At 44.2% G+C, this 19,279-nt stretch overlaps 2 protein-coding genes and 1 long non-coding RNA gene across 3 annotated transcripts; 2 read left to right on the plus strand and 1 right to left on the minus strand.

Moving 5' to 3' along the window:
* Positions 1–39: 39 nt before the first annotated feature.
* Positions 40–6,525, minus strand: LOC144384541 (uncharacterized). Its single transcript, XR_013451332.1, has 4 exons — positions 4,239–6,525; positions 899–951; positions 147–737; positions 40–114 (listed from the first exon to the last, which is right to left on the minus strand). It is a non-coding gene; the product is annotated as an uncharacterized LOC144384541 (long non-coding RNA).
* A 1,166-nt stretch (positions 6,526–7,691) lies between these two features.
* On the plus strand, positions 7,692–10,897 carry LOC120827267 (interferon-induced protein 44-like). The gene is made up of 10 exons (XM_078083894.1): positions 7,692–7,715; positions 8,385–8,393; positions 8,498–8,531; positions 8,688–8,722; positions 8,919–8,940; positions 9,083–9,281; positions 9,534–9,686; positions 9,847–10,018; positions 10,103–10,203; positions 10,324–10,897. The coding sequence occupies exons 2-10, from the start codon at positions 8,387–8,389 to the stop codon at positions 10,489–10,491; spliced, it is 891 nt and encodes a 296-aa protein (XP_077940020.1). The 5' UTR covers positions 7,692–7,715; positions 8,385–8,386; the 3' UTR covers positions 10,492–10,897.
* A 150-nt stretch (positions 10,898–11,047) lies between these two features.
* On the plus strand, positions 11,048–15,915 carry LOC144384540 (uncharacterized). Its single transcript, XM_078083893.1, has one exon. The coding sequence runs from the start codon at positions 12,351–12,353 to the stop codon at positions 15,609–15,611; it is 3,261 nt and encodes a 1,086-aa protein (XP_077940019.1). The 5' UTR covers positions 11,048–12,350; the 3' UTR covers positions 15,612–15,915.
* Positions 15,916–19,279: the final 3,364 nt, after the last annotated feature.

Below are 19,279 nucleotides of genomic sequence, written 5' to 3' on the forward strand. Positions count from 1 at the left end.
TGGAGAGACAGCGAGATCCTCCTTGTGGGGGGAGGTGGGGGGGGGATCGGGTGTGTTCCGCGGGGGGGTCGGTGGTGTTTCGCGGCGATGTGTAATTCAGTGGCAACAGTGGCACTCAATGGCACAACTCGTGGCCACAGTGGCACATCAGTGGCACTCAATGGCACAACTCGTGGCCACAGTGGCCACTCTGGCAATTCATTGGCAACCTGTTAGGCGTCCTCAAAGCGCCACTGGATATCCAAGCTGCCACAATAATACCTCTAGATGTCAGAGTTTATTCCAAAAATACTCTTTTTAAGGTTATTTTATTCTGTTATGTTTTCAATTAAAAGTGCTATTGGAACAGAAATTCAGTTGCACATGAAAGCATAAATATTTGCCTAATCAATAGAGCTGAAGTTGTCATAAGTGCGACCATTAGAAGAATTAAATAAACTGAACAAGTCCCACTCTTTGAACAAAGCAATGACTTTGTAGCCCTTGTCAATAAACTGTGCCACAAACATTTGGTAGTCACTTCTGTACTGGAATTCCACGACAAAGACATTTATCGGTGCGTCTGCGTCGTCCTCATTTTCATCCATGGAGTTCTTAAGGTCTTGCAATGCTCGTAGCTGGTTGCCTCTGTCCTTGTTGGTAATTTCAGGCAAGGTTACCTTCCCCTTAAATGCTTTTGTCTGCAACCACTTTGCTGCCAACAAGGTGTGTTCGAGCATTTTCATTTTGCCCTCATTCTGCATTTGAAGAAAAGGAGTATCATAAAAAAGGCATACATTTTAAATATATATATTTTTTAATTAACGTTGACTATAAAATATGAAACAATAAAAAAGCAATCCATTGTATTTCAACAAGACTGTATGTATATATTCTATGTATCTAGCATAACAATTACCTGTTGGTCTTTCGCATCTGTGCCTGCAGTGCTGCTGGTTGGGCTATGCTTCACTGAACATAACGAGAATAAATCATCACATTACTTGCAGGATATACTTTTCTCTAAAAGATGAAAAGTCCAGTTATCCGAAGCAACTACATCATTTTATTATCACACATTTCTAAATTTATTAAAAAATGTAATTTATCTGTTGTTAATTGTTGTGGTAGAAATCCATAATTTCTTCATTCAACACATACTTAGCACCTAGCATACCTAGCACCTCTATTTATACAACCTTACTTAGAAATTAATTCAAACAAACATTTACGTCATTAATTTCATTAACTTCACACTTAAAAAAAAACAGACCACAAATTGTCTGTCTCATAATTTTGCCTGCAGCAGCCTTCTTAAATAAAACCAAAATCCACTTCTTAATATATTTGCTTTTTTTGGGGATAATCAATTTATATTTCATTTATTCAATACATTTAGAATTAGCCCCTATTTGTGTCTTTTTTTATTATTAACAACAAATGTTAAATACAAATGGGGAAAATGCTTCATACCCATGATGAAGCTTCATGGGATGTGTACAAAGGATTCATTAACATCAAAAGTGTTATTTTTCAAACCATATATTTACTACATATACAAACAGAAAATATGAAGATCATTCATTAATTACACAATGGCCATGACAAATTACCATTACAACCATTTATTTTAAAACATCACATGTAGTGTATATACAAACAATAAAGAAAAAAATGAATATTGATTCAGTTTAGTGTTTTTTTTCCCACCTGTCCCTCCACAGAGGCACGGCTGCGGCTTTAACGGAGCGTGTGCAGACGCATAACCCCGACAGTACTTGCAGGTTATGCTGTTTACATGCACGACCATTGCATGTCCATGGTGATGGGGCTTCGGTGTGTTTTAACTCTATTATATGCCATCAGTGTGATTTGTGTCTGTAAGATTCAGTAATAGACAGCTGACATTTGTACATTGGACGTGAGCGGAAGTTAAACGAGATGACGTTCGGTTGTTGTTTTTTTCAAGCTCTCAGTACGATGTCATATATTATATAGTATCATAAAAAAAACACCAAAAACACGAACATATCAGACATATACACATTATAGTGTGACAAAGGTGTATTGTCCCATACGACCTTACAGTTGTGAAGCAGAGATTGTGATCTGTCACTGAACTTTTAAAAAGTTCTTAAAAGTGAAGACAGTTGAGTAGAAGTTGTGATACTAGTAGTTAACGTCTGCACACGCTCCGCTAAAGCCGCTTCCCCCCCCCACTACGCTGCAGCGGCTCCTATGCGCTCTACAAGCGCGTTCCTGGTTTCAAAACTCCGCCAATCACTCCTAATAGCTTGTCGAAGCATCCCAGCATCAGCTGTCTATTACTGAATCTTAGAGACACAAACCACACTGATGGCATGAAGTGAAAACACTCAACGAAGCCCCATTATTAATGGTCATGGCTGAAATCCGGTCATCATAGTCGACAAGCCGAAGTTGTATTGGGGCGCTCGCTCCTTTTGCTTGACGCACGCTCCCGATCTTGAATCTAGAATCGATTGCTCTTCCTTGGGTTCCCGGATGTTGCGGTTGAATTTTTTGAGGTTGAATTTTTGCGGTTGAGGGTATAGGAGGAGAATAATAATAATAAGGCCTCTTTAGACCAAATCTCACACTGATCTATAATGCCTGAAGAAGGCCCTTTGTCTACCTGCAGGACACTCAAGTTGTTTTTCAAGCTCAGTCATTGGGTGAGACTCAGGTGATGGAGCAAATATGCAACATTATCTGCAGAGATCAGGGAGGCCAGTGCTGGCATGTTATTGAAGCCCAAAGCTCACTGTTATCCGTCAAATAAAAAGGAAAATGAAAGGATTCTAAAACAGTTAAAGCTGCGGAGCTTCTCACAATAATGTTCAAAGAACCAAACACCAAACAGGCATTAACAACTTTGTATTTCTCCGGATTCTGTTATTTAGTTCTGTGGTCACATAATCAGATTAGTGATTATCATTTGGTCATTGCAGTGAACCATCATTACTTTCTAAAGGCAAAGCAGTGGAGATAAGATTGTTTTAAATATTATCAGTTATAATATTATAACCTTTGTAGCACAGTCCGCTTTTCATAGAAATAGTTTGCAACATGAACAAACTTCTTTTTTAAATGCTGCCTTACTGTCCGTTTGCAGACATGGGCGGAAGATTGACAAGATTTCAGGACATTGTTTGAACTCAAAAGAATAGGTTGCTATAGTCTACTTATCAAAAGTGGGGAGTGGTAAATAATATCCTGAATGTTGTCCAACATAGAAAAATACATTTGATGAATAAGATACAATCAAATCAAGATACAAATGACTGATTTGTGTTTTGGTTATATTACATCATTGTGGGTTGTATTACATCATTATGTGCCCTCTACTTGTCAGCTTTGATTGAAGATTAGAGGAAAATACGATGGGGGTGACTGGTGTGTTTAACTCATGGTGCCTCTGGTGTTGTTTTTTTAACTAACTTTTTGAAACTCAAACTGTACAACTGCACCAATTATTTGGTTGTGACTGCCTCTTGTACTCTCAATTTGTGCATGTGGTCAGTTTCAGTTTCATGGTGGTTTAATTTAATAGGTGCCTCTGGCAACAGTGGAGCTATGACAAAATATTAGTAACATGAATAAAACTGATAATAATGTTGAAGTGCAGTGAAAGGATTTGACATATAATCTTACCTTTTCTTTAATAGGCTCCTTTTGTTGTATTCTAGTCCTATAATTTCTTGTAATGTAATACGTTATTACATTATATTGTATATTATGTGTTAAGGCAGCACAACAACACATCTTAAGAAAAATCCCAAAACTGCACCGGGGCATGAATCGACCAATTATTATTAAAAATTATATAAAAATTATAAAAATTGAAAATTACACATCTGCCACTGTCAAGTTTCGTGTGTTTTTTCTGATTAATCGCGGCTCTGCCCAAACTTGAAAAGAGCTTTCTCTCCGGTGGACACAAAGGATAACTCGAGAACTGTTGATTTTATGATCCTTTATTCCTCTTAAGGGTGGTTTGGTGGATCGGACAAAGAACAGAGCAGGTTGATAACCTTTCAAACAAAGCAAAACCCATGAATTAGTCGAGTACATTTCGATAATAACTTTCTTAAAGTAATAACAAATAAATGCGACTGAATTCCCAAACCAAACCCAAATTATTCAGATAAACCTAGGATAAGTCCCCATTACTTAATTTAAATGACACATTTCACTAAGTAAAGCAAAGCATGAACAAACAATAAATCATACTGTCCTACCAGTTGCGTCTCTGGGAGATTAGGAGCCGTGGCCACAGTGTCCTTTTCCTCAGGGCCGAGTGAGAGGGCCATCTGAGCTCTCCACAAACATTTCATGCCATGCGCTTCCTGTTCGTACGCAGACACTTCCTGTGGGTGGAATCTCCATTAGCCGCATCGTCGCTCCCTGCAGTCTGGGTGCGCTCCGACTGTCCGGGGTGGATATGGGCCTTGAGTTCTCTGTGCGGCTTGCGACCGGAGATTGACGCAACAGCCACAGTGGCTGGTAAGCAAAAATGTTAATGTCAAGCTTCTAGGTTACGTAATCCTTTGACAAACGCAAGCAGGAAGCGAACGTGCACCAGCTTATGATTTTTTACTTCCTATTTTAGTTTTATGTGTTTCAGCGTCAATTTCTTCTTTCAGAGGAAATGTATTCTTGTTTGTTTTTTTACTTTTTGTTGATGTTAGGAAGTAGAAAGGCACCCTAGCGGTAGAAATTATGTCTGATCATAACTAGTGGTAGAATTATAGCTTATTAGATATTATATAATTATGTTAGATTAATAACCATATTAAAAATGAAATATAATATATATATATATATATATATATATATATATAGAATTATATATATTGTGGCAATCCAGGGGAGAGGGACCGGCTCCCTGCATAAAATAAGCGGCTCGGAGGCAGGAAGTGCAAAAACAAAAAGGGTCCTTTTAATATTAAGATCAAAATACAGGCCAAACTCAAGTAGAAGTAGCTCTCAACGCGTGGGTAGTGACTCCAGTCTATTCCATGGCTCCTTCGTCCTTTGAGGGGTAGCGCAGAGAAACGGGGGTGAGTCCTGCCGCTATCTTGTCTCTGCTACTGGGTCTCTTCTGTTCTCCTCTCGAGTTGGTCTCACTCCCTACATGTATCCTCCACCTCTAATTACCTGATCGCTCGCAGGTGTGACCAATGCCACGTTCCCAGTGGCTGCAGCACCTGCACAGGATAATATATCCCCTCTATTACCTCCCCCAATCAGAGCTTGGAGATCTGCCTCCTGTGTTTGGTTCCTCCCCCTGGTTCACCACAATATATATAACTGTACCAGAGGAAAGAGTCAGAAACTCCCTGAGAACCCTCTGTGTTGGTCATATTGGACCGAGGACGAGAGAGTCTCTATTTCCCGAAATATTACACTATTCATAGCGCAATTCACTTTGTAACTGAACTTGTGTCACAACTTCTTCAGTTAGAACCCAAATGCAGGCTATGCAAGGTAGATGGTGACAAGGTGAGTAGGGGGAGTGGTATTCCCGCCATGCAGATACTGTAGATGAATTTCGGTGAGGTCGTTATGTGGGGGAAAGGTTCAGTTTGCCAGGCCGGAGTGACGGGAATCTAGGGTGAATGAACTAGAGACAGAGCATCAAGAAATAGATAAGCACACAAACCACTACAAGAGGTGAACAGAGATAAATTCACTGTTGAGGCTGACACAGACCTCCCGCCTTGTCGTCGTTGCTCGGCAACCGGAACAAACAGACACAGACAAACAGGAAAACATACTCGGGGAGCTGTGGTCGTGGAAACTTGCTTCTGTTAGTTTTTAAATCATTTTTGCCTGTTGATTAATTTGGATTTGCACCACCGGCGATGGAAAAGTGAAAAATACGCTCGGCCTTTGTTCTGGGAAGAGGTTTTGACAAAACACCAGCTCGGCCATTGATTGGTTGCTAAATCATGACCAAGATTTCACACAGATGTAAATTCTGTAGTATCACATTCTCCCTGCTCTGTTATTACTACAACCCTGTTTCCTCTGCGCTCTGATGTCACTATGGGAGACAAAGACATGTAATGAATCAGTGCAAATTACTTACGATGTTAATGACGAACATTACATTTGGTTCTGATTGAGTCTGAGGCGTCTCGCCACCTGTTTACATCATTAAAACTAATTCACAGCCATCTAGTTTCTCATTTATTCTGAACTCATTTCTGCTGCTGTGGTTCTTTGTGCATCAATCTGCACAAGAGGTTGTTTGATTCAGTCTGCATCATTTATACATGTGTAAATACCTCAAATCAAGGACTTTGTTTCCAAGCTGTCTCTGTACAAAAAAAGAAAACAAATATTCCAAAATGTCAGGTGTATTTTTAGTAAAGCCAGTTGCAGGTGATTCATAGACATCATTGTTCTGAACTGTGCTTTCCTGCTTTGGTAAACTGGTTCTTCTCGAATAGGTGGACCTAATGCTCCAGCCCCGAATGAAACTACCTCATCAGGTTGAACTTGCTTTTACGTAACACAAATAAGTTTTGAATGAGTCATTGCATGAAGTGGATGAATGTTCACTGTGTGTGTCTCTTGTGAATTAGGTACCTTTGCTTAACATAAGCAAGTATTAGTTGTCATGCCTAAAGCTAAAACAGTACTTTTGTTACATTTATGTCTTGTTTTGTCTTTTCAAGCAAAACCCTGTTTCATTTTATTAAACCTCAAAAGTCATTTGGTAGTGTTTTTGCTTATGTATTGTTCGTTAGCCACATTTCGTGGAATAGTTTCCCTGAATTATATTTCAAAGTGCAGTTTATACTGTATGTATGGAAACTTAATTATATAGGAAACATGAGAACAGAGGTGTGAATAAGTGGAAATGCCTTAAACTTTTCAACAAAAAGAAAATATTGTTACGGCAGAATAAGTCTTTATCGGTACATCTGTTTTAGTCTGCTGTTAAAGTAATACGTTATTGTTCATTTAGTTGGCCTTGGTGTAGTGGGGAATGCTTCCCTCATCCAACAACATATTTGTATGGTTAGTGAAAACAGCTGGCTTGACTCCTCCCCTAATTCTTTCCCCTATAAGATTATAAAAAGGTACCTATCTGCTCAACTTTTGTCTGTTGTTTAGCGTGGCTGAGGGTGTTTGGGGTTCTTGCTGTAATTTTAAATGTTGGCTGAGTATATTTTGTGTTGAGACTCCATTGCTGACCTGCCTACCTTGTTGTAGGGTCACAACATTAAAGCGTACAGCCAAAGTTGCTCAGTGGAGAGCAGTGTGCAGCAACACATTTCTTCATGCATTTAAACTAAATTATACCCAGTACCACTAAATGTTTAACTGCAAGCTTATTTATTTTATTTATTATGGAATCATTCAGATCAGAACATTCAAACAAAAGTTTTTTGTTTCATTTTTTTAGTAATTAGTCAAAAGTATTTTCGGAACTTTAGTCAAAGTACAGTTTGTGCTCAATTAGACGGAATAACCAGCAAGGAGAAGTAATTCATCAGTTTTGTTCTCATATACAGTACCAGTTTTATTATAGAATCAGGATAAAATTATACATTACTCTAATCATATCCTTCTCCTATTGTGAATGAAGTCACATTATTGTCTGTATCTGAAAGTGAAAGCATAAAGCCTAAAGTATATAAGAAGATTCTTCCTGCCTGAAGATTCTACTTGACGCGACACTCTGCGGAGCCACAGCTACAAAGGTGAGTGATTTCTATCATGTCTACCAACTATTTTGATGAGAAATGTCATTGTAGTGTATTATCATTATTCTCCTGGTGTTCTTAAATATTCCACTGAAAGATGTAAATGACCTGTACATCCAGTGCTAGAAAAAATAGTAAATGAAACATTTTCCCTTCTAGCCCCAAGGGATGTTTGATTTAATTTATTCATAAGGTTGATACAGCGTTTTTCTCTGTATGACTTTTTTTAAAAGCGATTTAAGACTTAACTTTCACTTTGACCTCTCTATCTAATTAATGAGCGAAATTTTAAGTGAAAATTGTCTTGACTTTCATTTCAATTTGGTATGCGTTGACAAGACTGTAAAAATAATAAATGGGTTTTCTCAATTTTTTTACCATTGTCTTAATGGTTTTAGAGGTTGTGTCTTGCTTACTTCTGTGTTTTTAATTCTTTATTACATTGCCTATTTCCTACTGCGAGGCTTAACCTGTTACTCTTGTTAAGTTTAATATTCAACTTTGCTAAATCTCTCCAAAAATGAATATAATTACAGTATTTCATTTGAACTTTTTATAGGTAGGTCTTTACTTGCCAATAATGAATTTTAGGCATTAGCAACATTCATTCTCGAGGAAATTGTATTTAAATTCATTCACATTTACATTTTTGGTCTCCTTTTACAGCAATGGCAGGTACGTCTTGACCTGTCATAACTTCAGCACCTAAATATTTAACTTGTTGCAAAAGGTCTTTGAATATTTAATTATGCCACCATTAACAAAAAAACCCTCTTTAGGATTTTTTAGTCATCGATGGAAGAATATTACATAGTGAGTATGATTCATTGAAGTCTGTTCAAAGGTGATGAGTTGCAACATACACGTACACACACGTACACTTTTTTATTTTATATATATATATATATATATATATATATTAGTAAATTATGTGTAATGTGTAAATATTGCCTTACTGTCCTTTTGTAGCATGTTTGGAGGATCACCACAACCTGAACCTGAGAGTAAGATACTCAAAAAACATTGTTCAAAGTCAAAAGATTACTTTTCTGGTCTACATATCAGAAGTGGGAAGAGTAGATCAAAAGTGTAAATAAAATCCAGAACATTGTCCAACATACAAAAATACATTTGATCAAATATACTGTTTTTGTTATATTACATCATCATGTGCCCTTCACTTGTCCGCTTTGATTGAAGAATGGAGGAAGATACGTTGGAGGTGAGTGGTGTGTTTAATTTGTGGTGCCTCTGACAACAATGCAGCTACCACCAAATATTTTCAACATATGGAGAACTAATAATAAGGTTGAAATGGAGTGAAAGGACGTGACAGATAATCTTACCTTTTCTTTAATGAACAGCCAAAAAGAGGAGGACCTGCAGTTTGTGAAGGATTATCAGCCTTTCAACAAAGAAGTCAAACAGCTCAGAGTTCTGCTTCATGGACCTACTGGTTCTGGAAAGTCCAGCTTCATCAACTCTGTCGACAGTGTTTTACAAGGAAAAATCACTGGTCAAGCTTTGACAGATACAGCTTCCTCCAAAACGTTCACCATGAAAGTATGAATCCCTTCTTGTTTAACTGAGGTCGTATGTCATGCACTGTAACACTTGAAGTTAAATAATTCCTCCACATATTGTTGATTCACTCACTTTGTGTTATCTTGTGAAGATAATTGCAGCACACAGATAATTCGAGCAGCACTTTGAGCAGCTTATGATAATATTTATGAGCATGAGATAAAGTTCCTCATAGACATTCATCAAAAGGTTTCAATGATGTCATCATATCTTCTTTTTTCTGTTTTACAGCGCCGAACCTATAAAATTGACAAAGGAGGACCAGGGACATTTTACCCTTTTGTCTTCACTGACATCATGGGCATCGAGGGGTTAGAAAAACAAGGAATTTGTGTGGAAGACATCAAACTGGACATGAAGGGACACATAAAAGACGGTTACAACGTACAGTCCAATTAATTACTGACATCATTGAGTATTGTTGATGTATTTCAATAAAACCATCCAGCTTCCCTTTCTGTTTTGTATCAAGAATTGTATTTATGTAAAGATGTTTCAATAAGTTTTCACAAAAGTTATCATTTGATTTACATTGTTTTTACAGTTCAATCCGTACTCTGAAATATCAGAGAATGATCCAAACTACAACAAGAGCCCCACCCTGGAGGACAAAGTTCATGTTCTGGTTTGTATCATCGATGCCAGCAAAGAAAGTCTACTAAGTAATGAATCTAAGGAAAAGATGAGGGAGGTCAGACTTGCAGCTAGCAGACTGGGTAAGGTTTATATTGTGTGGTTCATAGATGGAATCAAATAACCTGTCAAACATAAACCTGTTGTATTCCCCTTTGTATTGGCAGTGATTCCTGAAGTGGTTGTTCTCACCAAAATTGATGAAGCTTGTTCAGAGGTCCGCTCCGATGTAAATAACGTGTGTAAGAGCAAGTACATAAAGGAAACGGTAGGTTTCTATTTCATGAGTTGGTAGAATGTTGTTTTTAAAATTGAAAACACTTTCAAATTCAAATTCACAATAACTTTGTGAGCAGCATTTCTTGATTGTGAATTTTTTCCAAATTAGGTGGACAAAATCAGTGTGGACCTGGGCCTTCAACCAAACTACATCTTTCCTGTGAAGAACTACAACACAGAGATGGAAACAAATGATGAGATCGATTCACTGATCCTGAGCGCAATGAAACGGATCATTGACTTTGGAGAAGACTTTGTCAACAAGCTGCAGGCCTAAAATACTGCGGAGGCAAATCTTGCTCCATCTCAGCTTCAAAAAAAGTATGTAGTAATATGATTATAATAAATGGGCCTTTTTTCAGTTCTAAAGCTCTAAATGGTCTTACCTATAATAAACAATTAAAATAAGTATGTTAGGCTGTATCACCCTCACCACGCTTTAGTTTTTGTATTATTATTTTGATTTTGTTGATTTAGGTGGTAATGTCCATGTTCAAGCTCCCCAGGTAATCATAAATCTAAAAAAAAATCAAAACAAATAAGTCTAGATGGGGCTAAATTTGATTGTAAAACTTGTCTACTGATTATTCATTGTTTTATTTTAATGTTTTGACCTTATATTCACACATTGTGCTAGTACTGCTGTTTAGGTAAACCCACAATAAATAACATAAATACTGTCATTTGTATCTGTCTCCTTCTATTGTATTCCTTACAGTACTTACCATTCACTATATTGTAATGTAATGCAGTATTACACAATATTGTATGTGGTAAAGCAGTAACACTTCTTAACCACTTCTTAAACCCCCACAACTGCACCAGGGCATGAATTGAGCAATTGTGGCTTAAATAAAAATGTAAGTAAAGTTATTGTAGGAATAATTTCAGCTTGATTCCAACTGAGCGAGTGCAACTGGAGGTGCCTGCTGAGAAACATGTACAAACAAGGTGTGTTTAGATTCCATTTAAATGTTTGTCATTTGCGTCCGGATTGTTAAAAAGATACTCACGAAATTAATCTTTATTTTTATCTATGACCAAATGTGAAAAACTGATAATTATTTCGTGGCATATCTTCTTTATGACGTCAACACATGACCTGGTGAACAGCTCGGCTGAGGTGCTATCTTCATGAACAATTGGAAATCTTAGAACTAGAAGGCAACTCCGACGAAAACAATTTCTGGTTACGTTTTCTCCATTATTTTCTCTGTCATATCGATATATTACCAACACATATTACGGTGCCACACTGATCCACTATAGTGCAACAAAATATGAGTTTTATTCCCACAAAATCAAACCAACTTTTCCGGTCGCCTGACTGCGATTTTGGCGTTAGAGTGAACCTGGAAAGCTATGAAAAAGCCCGTGAAGGCAACAAGGGACAAGTGGAGGGAAAAGGGGGGAGACGTCCACGTATCGTCTCTCCTGCATCCCAGCCGCGTAATGTCCTCAATGTCCAACGGTACGCGTGTCGGATGAGACGCTGCTCGCAGTCAAGCCGATAACGTGTCCACGGTGGCGGCGTGACGCGGAAGGGAGAGGAACTAAACATGGAGCTGTACCAGGACGACCCGGGGACATCGGCGATGATGACTGAGCGGGTGTCGGGCCTGAGCAACTCTATCTACCGCGAGTTCGAGAGGCTCAGAACCTGGAGAACCTGGAGCACGAAGTGGAGCTGTAGCTGCTGAAGGAGGACGGCGAGCAGCTCATCACCGCCACCATCTGGACTGGAGTGTGTAACAGGACTTTATGCTTTATGTATGTGTGGTGGAGGGGCGTGGTTAGCTCAGCTGCAGGGGGGAGAGCGGGGGAGTGGTTCAGGGGACGGTGCTGGTAGGTGAGGAGTAACCAGGTGTAAATGATCTGCACTGATTGTCTTCTACATAAGCAGTGAGCAGGATCCAGGTCGGGAGATCGTGAGCAGAGCAGAGCGGAGCACGAGAGCTGAGCTGAGCGGAGCCGGACAAAACGAAACCGACCATGCACATAGAGCGACCTCCTTCCTGCTCACTGCCTTCCCCGTTTGGACAATAAAGACTGGTTACCCTCATCCTGTGTCCCTGCGTCTTTACAAGAACCCGCCGGTGGTAGCGCTATCACGGCTACAGTGGCGCCTGGCTAGGGATGGACGCTAACGACCACGGAGAGGGCCTGATGCAGCCGGCGGTGGCGCTTGGACGGATGCTGGGGGAGATCGCCGCGATGCAGCGCGAGCAGGCCGAGGCCAACCGGCACTTCCTGGGGGCGCTGCAGGCTGCTACAGACCGGCAGACCCAGGTATTGGAGCAATTGGCGGCCCGACCGGTCGCTTCCCCAACGGCGCCGGGTCCCTCGGCGTATGAGGGCGTGGTGGTGCACAAGATGACCCCGGAGGACGACGTACAGTCATACCTGGAGATGTTCGAGGCAATGGCGGGGGCGTGTGGCTGGCCGGCGGACGAGTGGGCGATCCGCCTCCTGCCGCTCCTAACCGGGGAGGCGCAGACGGCGGCCCTGGGCCTGCCACCCGGTCCCAGGCACGTCTACGCCAGCGTGAGGAAGGCCATCATGGATCGACTGGGGCTCTCCCCCGAGGACCATAGGAGGCGGTTCCGAGAGGCGAGGCTGGGGCCGGGGGACCGCCCGTTCGCATTTGCCCAGCGACTCACAGACGCGGCCAACAGGTGGCTGCAGCCGGAGGGCGCGGGAGGGGCGCCGGCGGTGGTGGAGAAGGTGGTGACGGAGCAGTTCCTGGAGGGTCTTCCGCCGCGGACGGCGGCCTGGGTCCGCTACCACCGGCCGACGACGCTGGAAGCCGCCGTGACCCTCGCCGAGGACCACCTTGCGGTGCACCCCGGGGACCGTGGGGAGGGCGGTCGGCTCACCGCATCGACGCAACCCGTTCCCGCGCCACGACGGAGTTCCCCGCGGCCTGTTGCGACTCGGCCCCCTCCGTCCCCGCGCGCCCTAGCCCCTCAACGGGGTACTGATCCACCCGGCCTGGCCGGCACCCTCCCTGACCTACAGAGGGCTCCTCAACCGCCAGGGCAGGAGTGTTGGAGGTGCGGGCAGCCCGGACACTACCGGCGGGAGTGCCCGCTAATGGAGGTGGGCCAAACGGTGCGGGTTGCCGGGCCTCCAGCACCCTCCCCCGGTCTGGGAGCGACGTACAGCGTTCCGGTAAGGATCCAGGGGGGTATACATCAGGCGATGGTGGACTCTGGCTGCACGCAGTCTATGATCCACCAGAGACTGGTTCGACCCGGGGCATTGGTGGAGGCATCCCGGGTGAGTATAAAGTGTGTGCATGGGGATATTCACGACTACCCAGTGGTGCCGATAGAGATTAGGTTTGGGGGTAAAAAGCATAGAGTAAGGGTCGCGGTTAGCTCCCGCCTGACGCACCCCCTGATTTTGGGGACAGACTGGTCGGGGTTTCATAGGTTAGCGGGGCAGTGCGCGGGGGTGCGTTCGCGACCGGTAGGGACATGCGGGGTGTGTGCGGCGCTCGGCGGTGACGCGAGGTTGTCCGACGCTGCAGACTGGGAGGAGGGTCCGAGCCCCGGTAAGAACGAGATTCAGTACGTCCTGGACCTGCGAGCCAAACTCCACACACTGGGTGAGTTGTCACGTGAGAATTTGCTCCAGGCCCAGGAACGTCAACAGCGGCTGTACAACAGAGGGGCCAGGCTGAGACAATTCACACCGGGAGAGAAGGTGCTTGTATTACTTCCTTCTTCCAGCTCAAAACTTCTCGCCAAGTGGCAAGGGCCCTTTGTGGTCACACGGCGGGTAGGGGACGTCGACTACGAGGTGGTGCGATCTGACAGAGGGGGAGCCACACAGGTCTACCACCTCAACCTCCTTAAAGCATGGAGAGAGGCTGAGTCCGTGTCCCTGGTGTCTGCAGTGGCGGAGAGCGAGGAGCTGGGCCCAGAAGTCCCAAAGTCCACCGATCCCACCCGGCTCCCGTCCGATGCCAGTCTCTCTGCAGCCCAGCAAGCGGACATAGCCCGGTTGCAAGATCAATTTAATGATGTGTTCTCCTCCCGGCCAGGTCGCACGGACCTCATAGTGCATCACATTGAGACGTCCCCGGGTGTGACGGTGCGGACGCGGCCCTACAGGCTTCCTGAACACAAGAAGAAAATGGTTCAGCAAGAATTGGCCGCTATGCTGGAGATGGGGGTAATAGAAGAGTCCAACAGCGCCTGGTGCAGCCCCATCGTTCTTGTCACCAAGAAGGATGGCTCAATAAGGTTCTGTGTGGATTATCGCAAGGTGAATGCGGTCTCACGGTTTGACGCTTACCCGATGCCCCGGGTCGACGAACTCCTGGACCGATTGGGCACCGCGCAGTTTTTTACGACACTGGATTTGACCAAGGGCTACTGGCAGATTCCCTTGTCACCAGAGTCCAGGCAAAAGTCGGCGTTCTCCACTCAGTTTGGATTGTACCAATTCACCACGCTTCCCTTCGGGCTGTTCGGCGCCCCGGCCACCTTCCAGCGCCTCATGGACCGGGTGCTGCGTCCGCACGCTGCGTATGCTGCCGCCTACCTGGATGACGTCATCATCCACAGCACCACGTGGGCGGAGCATGTGCGGCGGGTGGGCGCGGTGCTGGAGTCCCTGAGGCAGGCCGGGCTCACCGCCAACCCGGGGAAGTGTGCAGTTGGACGGAGGGAGGTACGGTATCTGGGGTACCACTTGGGCGGCGGGCGGGTGCGCCCGCAGGTGGACAAGACCGCAGCCATTGCAGCCTGCCCACGGCCCAAGACGAAAAAAGAGGTGAGGCGGTTTTTGGGGCTGGCAGGTTACTACAGGAGGTTCATCCCGGGCTTTGCGGAGCTGACCAGCCCCTTAACTGACCTGACCCGGAAAGGTGCCTCAGATCCGGTCCAGTGGACGGAGCGGTGCCAGTGGGCGGTTGAGGGGGTGAAACGAGCCCTCTGTGGGGAACCATTGCTCCATACACCTGACTTCTCTCTCCCTTTTGTCTTGCAGACTGATGCGTCGAACAGGGGGCTGGGGGCCGTTTTGTCCCAGCAGGTGCAGGGGGTGGACCGCCCGGTCCTCTACATCAGCCGGAAGCTGTCGGAAAGAGAGGCCAGGTACAGCACGGTTGAAAAAGAGTGCCTGGCCATCCGGTGGGCGGTCGACTCCCTGCGGTATTACCTCCTGGGACGCCAGTTCACTCTCTGTTCGGACCACGCCCCGCTGCAGTGGCTCCACCGCATGAAGGATGCCAACGCCCGGATCACTCGGTGGTATCTGGCTCTACAGCCTTTTAACTTCAAGGTGATCCATAGGCCGGGGGCGCAGATGGTCGTGGCGGACTTCCTTTCCCGCCCTCAGGAGGGAGGGGGGGGGGAGTCAGTTCGGCCGGATGGCTCCCCGGCCTAAGTCGGGCGGTGGGGGTATGTGGTGGAGGGGCGTGGTTAGCTCAGCTGCAGGGGGGAGAGCGGGGGAGTGGTTCAGGGGACGGTGCTGGTAGGTGAGGAGTAACCAGGTGTAAATGATCTGCACTGATTGTCTTCTACATAAGCAGTGAGCAGGATCCAGGTCGGGAGATCGTGAGCAGAGCAGAGCGGAGCACGAGAGCTGAGCTGAGCGGAGCCGGACAAAACGAAACCGACCATGCACATAGAGCGACCTCCTTCCTGCTCACTGCCTTCCCCGTTTGGACAATAAAGACTGGTTACCCTCATCCTGTGTCCGTGCGTCTTTACAAGAACCCGCCGGTGGTAGCGCTATCACGGCTACAGTATGGTTAAGACTTTATGTCCAATTCTCAGTTGAATGATGACACCTTTCTCCTTGTCGTGACATGTTTTTGTATTCCAGTTTCCTGATCATCCCAATACTCCTGCCAAACTGTATTTGTATATCTTCTGAAAAATTGCTTAGCCTCAATTTACTTTTAATTTACTTAATGGAACTTGTATGGAAAGTGTTTTTTTGGCCAGAATAACCACCTGTTCATTCCCCTCCACACCAACGTAAGCTGGAACCCGGATGAAATGTGTAGCTTTGCCTCTAATTTCCATCCTATACATTATGAGTAATATTTCTTTAATTCCATTTCATGACATGCAAGCTACACATCCAGAGTCAAGAACAGACCTCATTAAACCCAGTATATATTGTTATTATATATACTGTATGAATAATGTACGGAATGATGTAAACTTGCTGCAGTGCCGTCAGAGATGTGAGATCTGCTGCTTGGTTTCGGTACGGAGTCGTCGCTGGATGATACATCGGAGAAGTCTGCTGTTAAAGTAATATGTTCTTCTTGGTGTAGTGGGGAAAGCTTCCCTCATCCAAGAACATGTCTCATATGTAATTCCCCTATTAGGCCCAGATTATAAAAGTAACCCGTTGGTCTGCTCGTATTTTGGTCTTAGTTTGTCGAGGCTGGTGGTTGTAGAGGAAAAGTCCTCACTGTCATATGACTCATGTTCAGCTGAGGGACACAATACACAACTGACCTTGACACATTTCTTTATTCATTTAAACAAAATTATAATGAGTCTCTTCTCTCGCACCGAGACCAGTCGCACCGAGGAGCAGCTCCGCTCATTTTTTTCCACTTTCACCTCTGGCAACGGCAATCGCTTAACGAAACAAAGATCAGGAGCTCTTGGATACTTACAAAACCAGTGGGATTATATTTTCTTTTAGATAAAACAGGCATTTTTCAATATTTTTACGACTTCCTCAACGCTACGCGAGGAGGCCTACCAAACAAGATAATCCTGAGCCTGTGCTACAGTGCTAAAGGTAATTAGCAGAAGCTGCCTCCCTTCTCTACGGAAGATTACCACAAACTCGTACAGAAGATTTTACGGCTGGAAGCAAAAGTTAATCGGTTAGAGGTAAATGTAGAAGTAAATGGACCATGTGGGAACAACACCACTCTAGCAATGACTCAAAACAGTGGACAAGAGCATGCTAGAACCCAGCTAACTAGCAATGATGGAACTATGAAGAACCTGGAGGACTCTGTACAGGGTAATAAATCTACCAGCGACAATCCTCCCTGGACCACACTTGGTGCAAAGCCAAAGAGAAGACCAGACAAGGGAGAACGGATAACTTGCAGGACGCAGCGGCCCGATAGCTGTGATCTGGCCGACTGGCCTGCGTTACCATCCAGGCATAACGCCTCCTCAACCCCCGTGCTTCGTAGAACAAAGCAGCGGACAACTGAGAAGAGAGGAACTACCAAGAAACCTCCCCAGCAAACAGGTGTAAATCTACAAAACAGGTTTGCTCCACTGTTGCAGGACCATGGATCCCCCTCTAAATTTCTGGATAACCCTCCACCACCACGCAGCAGGGTAAGACCTGCTAACTTAAAGCCACAGAGAAAGCTAACGACAGGGCCTGAAAATCTGATTGTGAGTGATTTTTCTGTAAAAGATATGAAAAGTAGTAACAACACCAAAGTACTCTGCTTCCCGGAGGATATGGTGTCTGACTTGGAAGAAAGAATTTTGGAAATTGTGGCTGAACACCCAACTGTGAAAAACCTAATTCTGCACATTGGCTCTAATGACATTGAAAAGTTGAAAGAGCACTTCGATAATCTCCTAGAAACAGTCAGCTCTGTGAATGCTGAGGTGTTTATCAGTGGTCCTCTGCCCCCGACCGGGAGAGGAGCTGAGAGATTCAGCAGACTGTTTTGGCTCAACAAATGGCTCTTAACTGCATGTGCAGTTCGTTCAATGCATTGTATCAACAATTTTAGCTTTTTCTGGGACCGCAGGCATCTTTTTAAGACAAATGGACTTTGCCTAAATAAGATGGGATCAAAGCTTTTCATTACCAACATGTTTTACATCATGCGTCATCCATCTGTCCCCACTGCCAAGGACACGAGACAAGAAGAGGAGCCCACAAAGAAGGAAGAGAAAACACAGCTTATCAGAAACGGCGAAGAAGGACCGCCATTGCCATCCCCCTCTAACCCTCCTTCCATTACGTGTGAGGATCCCTCTCCCACCCCCCCAGAGCCCCCATCCAGGTCCACGTCTCCCTCATTCTCCCTCCCTTCAGTAAACCTTTCTCTCCCCTCCTCCCCCTTGGAGTTCCAAGAGTTACCCCCTGCCCTACTCCTATTTTTACTCCCTTAGATCAACCTCAGCGCCCTCCACCCTAGCGTCCACCTGCACCAGCTCATCTCAGCGGTGACGCCATCTTACGCCGATCTGCCCCCCCACCTCTACGAAGACGTGCTCCACCTCCACAAATCCATCCCAGCTGTGACGCTGCTCACTCCCCCCCCTTAGACCCACCCCCTCCTCCTCCTGACAGCAACCCTGAATATTACTGAGATAGAAAAGGGTTCAGCAGTAGACCGCATTATCAGCTGGACCCAAGGTCGCCTACGTCAAAACATGGCACCTTCTGCATTCCTGTTGTGACCACCAAGAGAGTGAACATTGCGAAACTTAGACACACTGCTAATCTAACAAATCTCATTCCTATTCTCTCCAGCTGAAAGTCAACCCCGAAGCCTGTGAATAACACCATCAGGATGGCTCTGCTTAATGTTAGGTCTCTTAATAACAAATCGTTTTTAGTCAATGATTTTATTACCACTTCTAAACTTGATTTTATGTTTTTAACTGAAACATGGGTAGAAGAAAATAAGAGTGCAAGCATTAATGATTGAGGCAGCACCCCCCAACTATAACTTTATTGATGTATGTAGATCTGGAAAAAGAGGTGGAGGGGTTGCTGCTATATTTAGAAATATATTTCAGGGGAAACAGATGTCACTTAGTGATTTTCTATCATTTGAATATCTTTGTGTTGTATTGAAAGGTTCTCCCAGAGTTCTCCCGGTAATTATTTACAGGCCACCTAAATATTCTGCACATTTTTTCGACAATTTTACTGAATTATTGTCTAGCATCTCTACCGACTTTGACTGTCTAGTTATAACTGGTGACTTTAATTTTCATACTGACGATTTGAATGACAAGGGTGCAAAAGAACTTTTGACTATTTTAGACACATTTGAACTGTCTCAACATGTGAAAGAGGCTACTCATTGTAAGGGA

This window comes from Gasterosteus aculeatus, chromosome 11, assembly GCF_964276395.1.
Source record: "Gasterosteus aculeatus chromosome 11, fGasAcu3.hap1.1, whole genome shotgun sequence".
Classification (NCBI taxonomy): Eukaryota; Metazoa; Chordata; class Actinopteri; order Perciformes; family Gasterosteidae; genus Gasterosteus; species Gasterosteus aculeatus.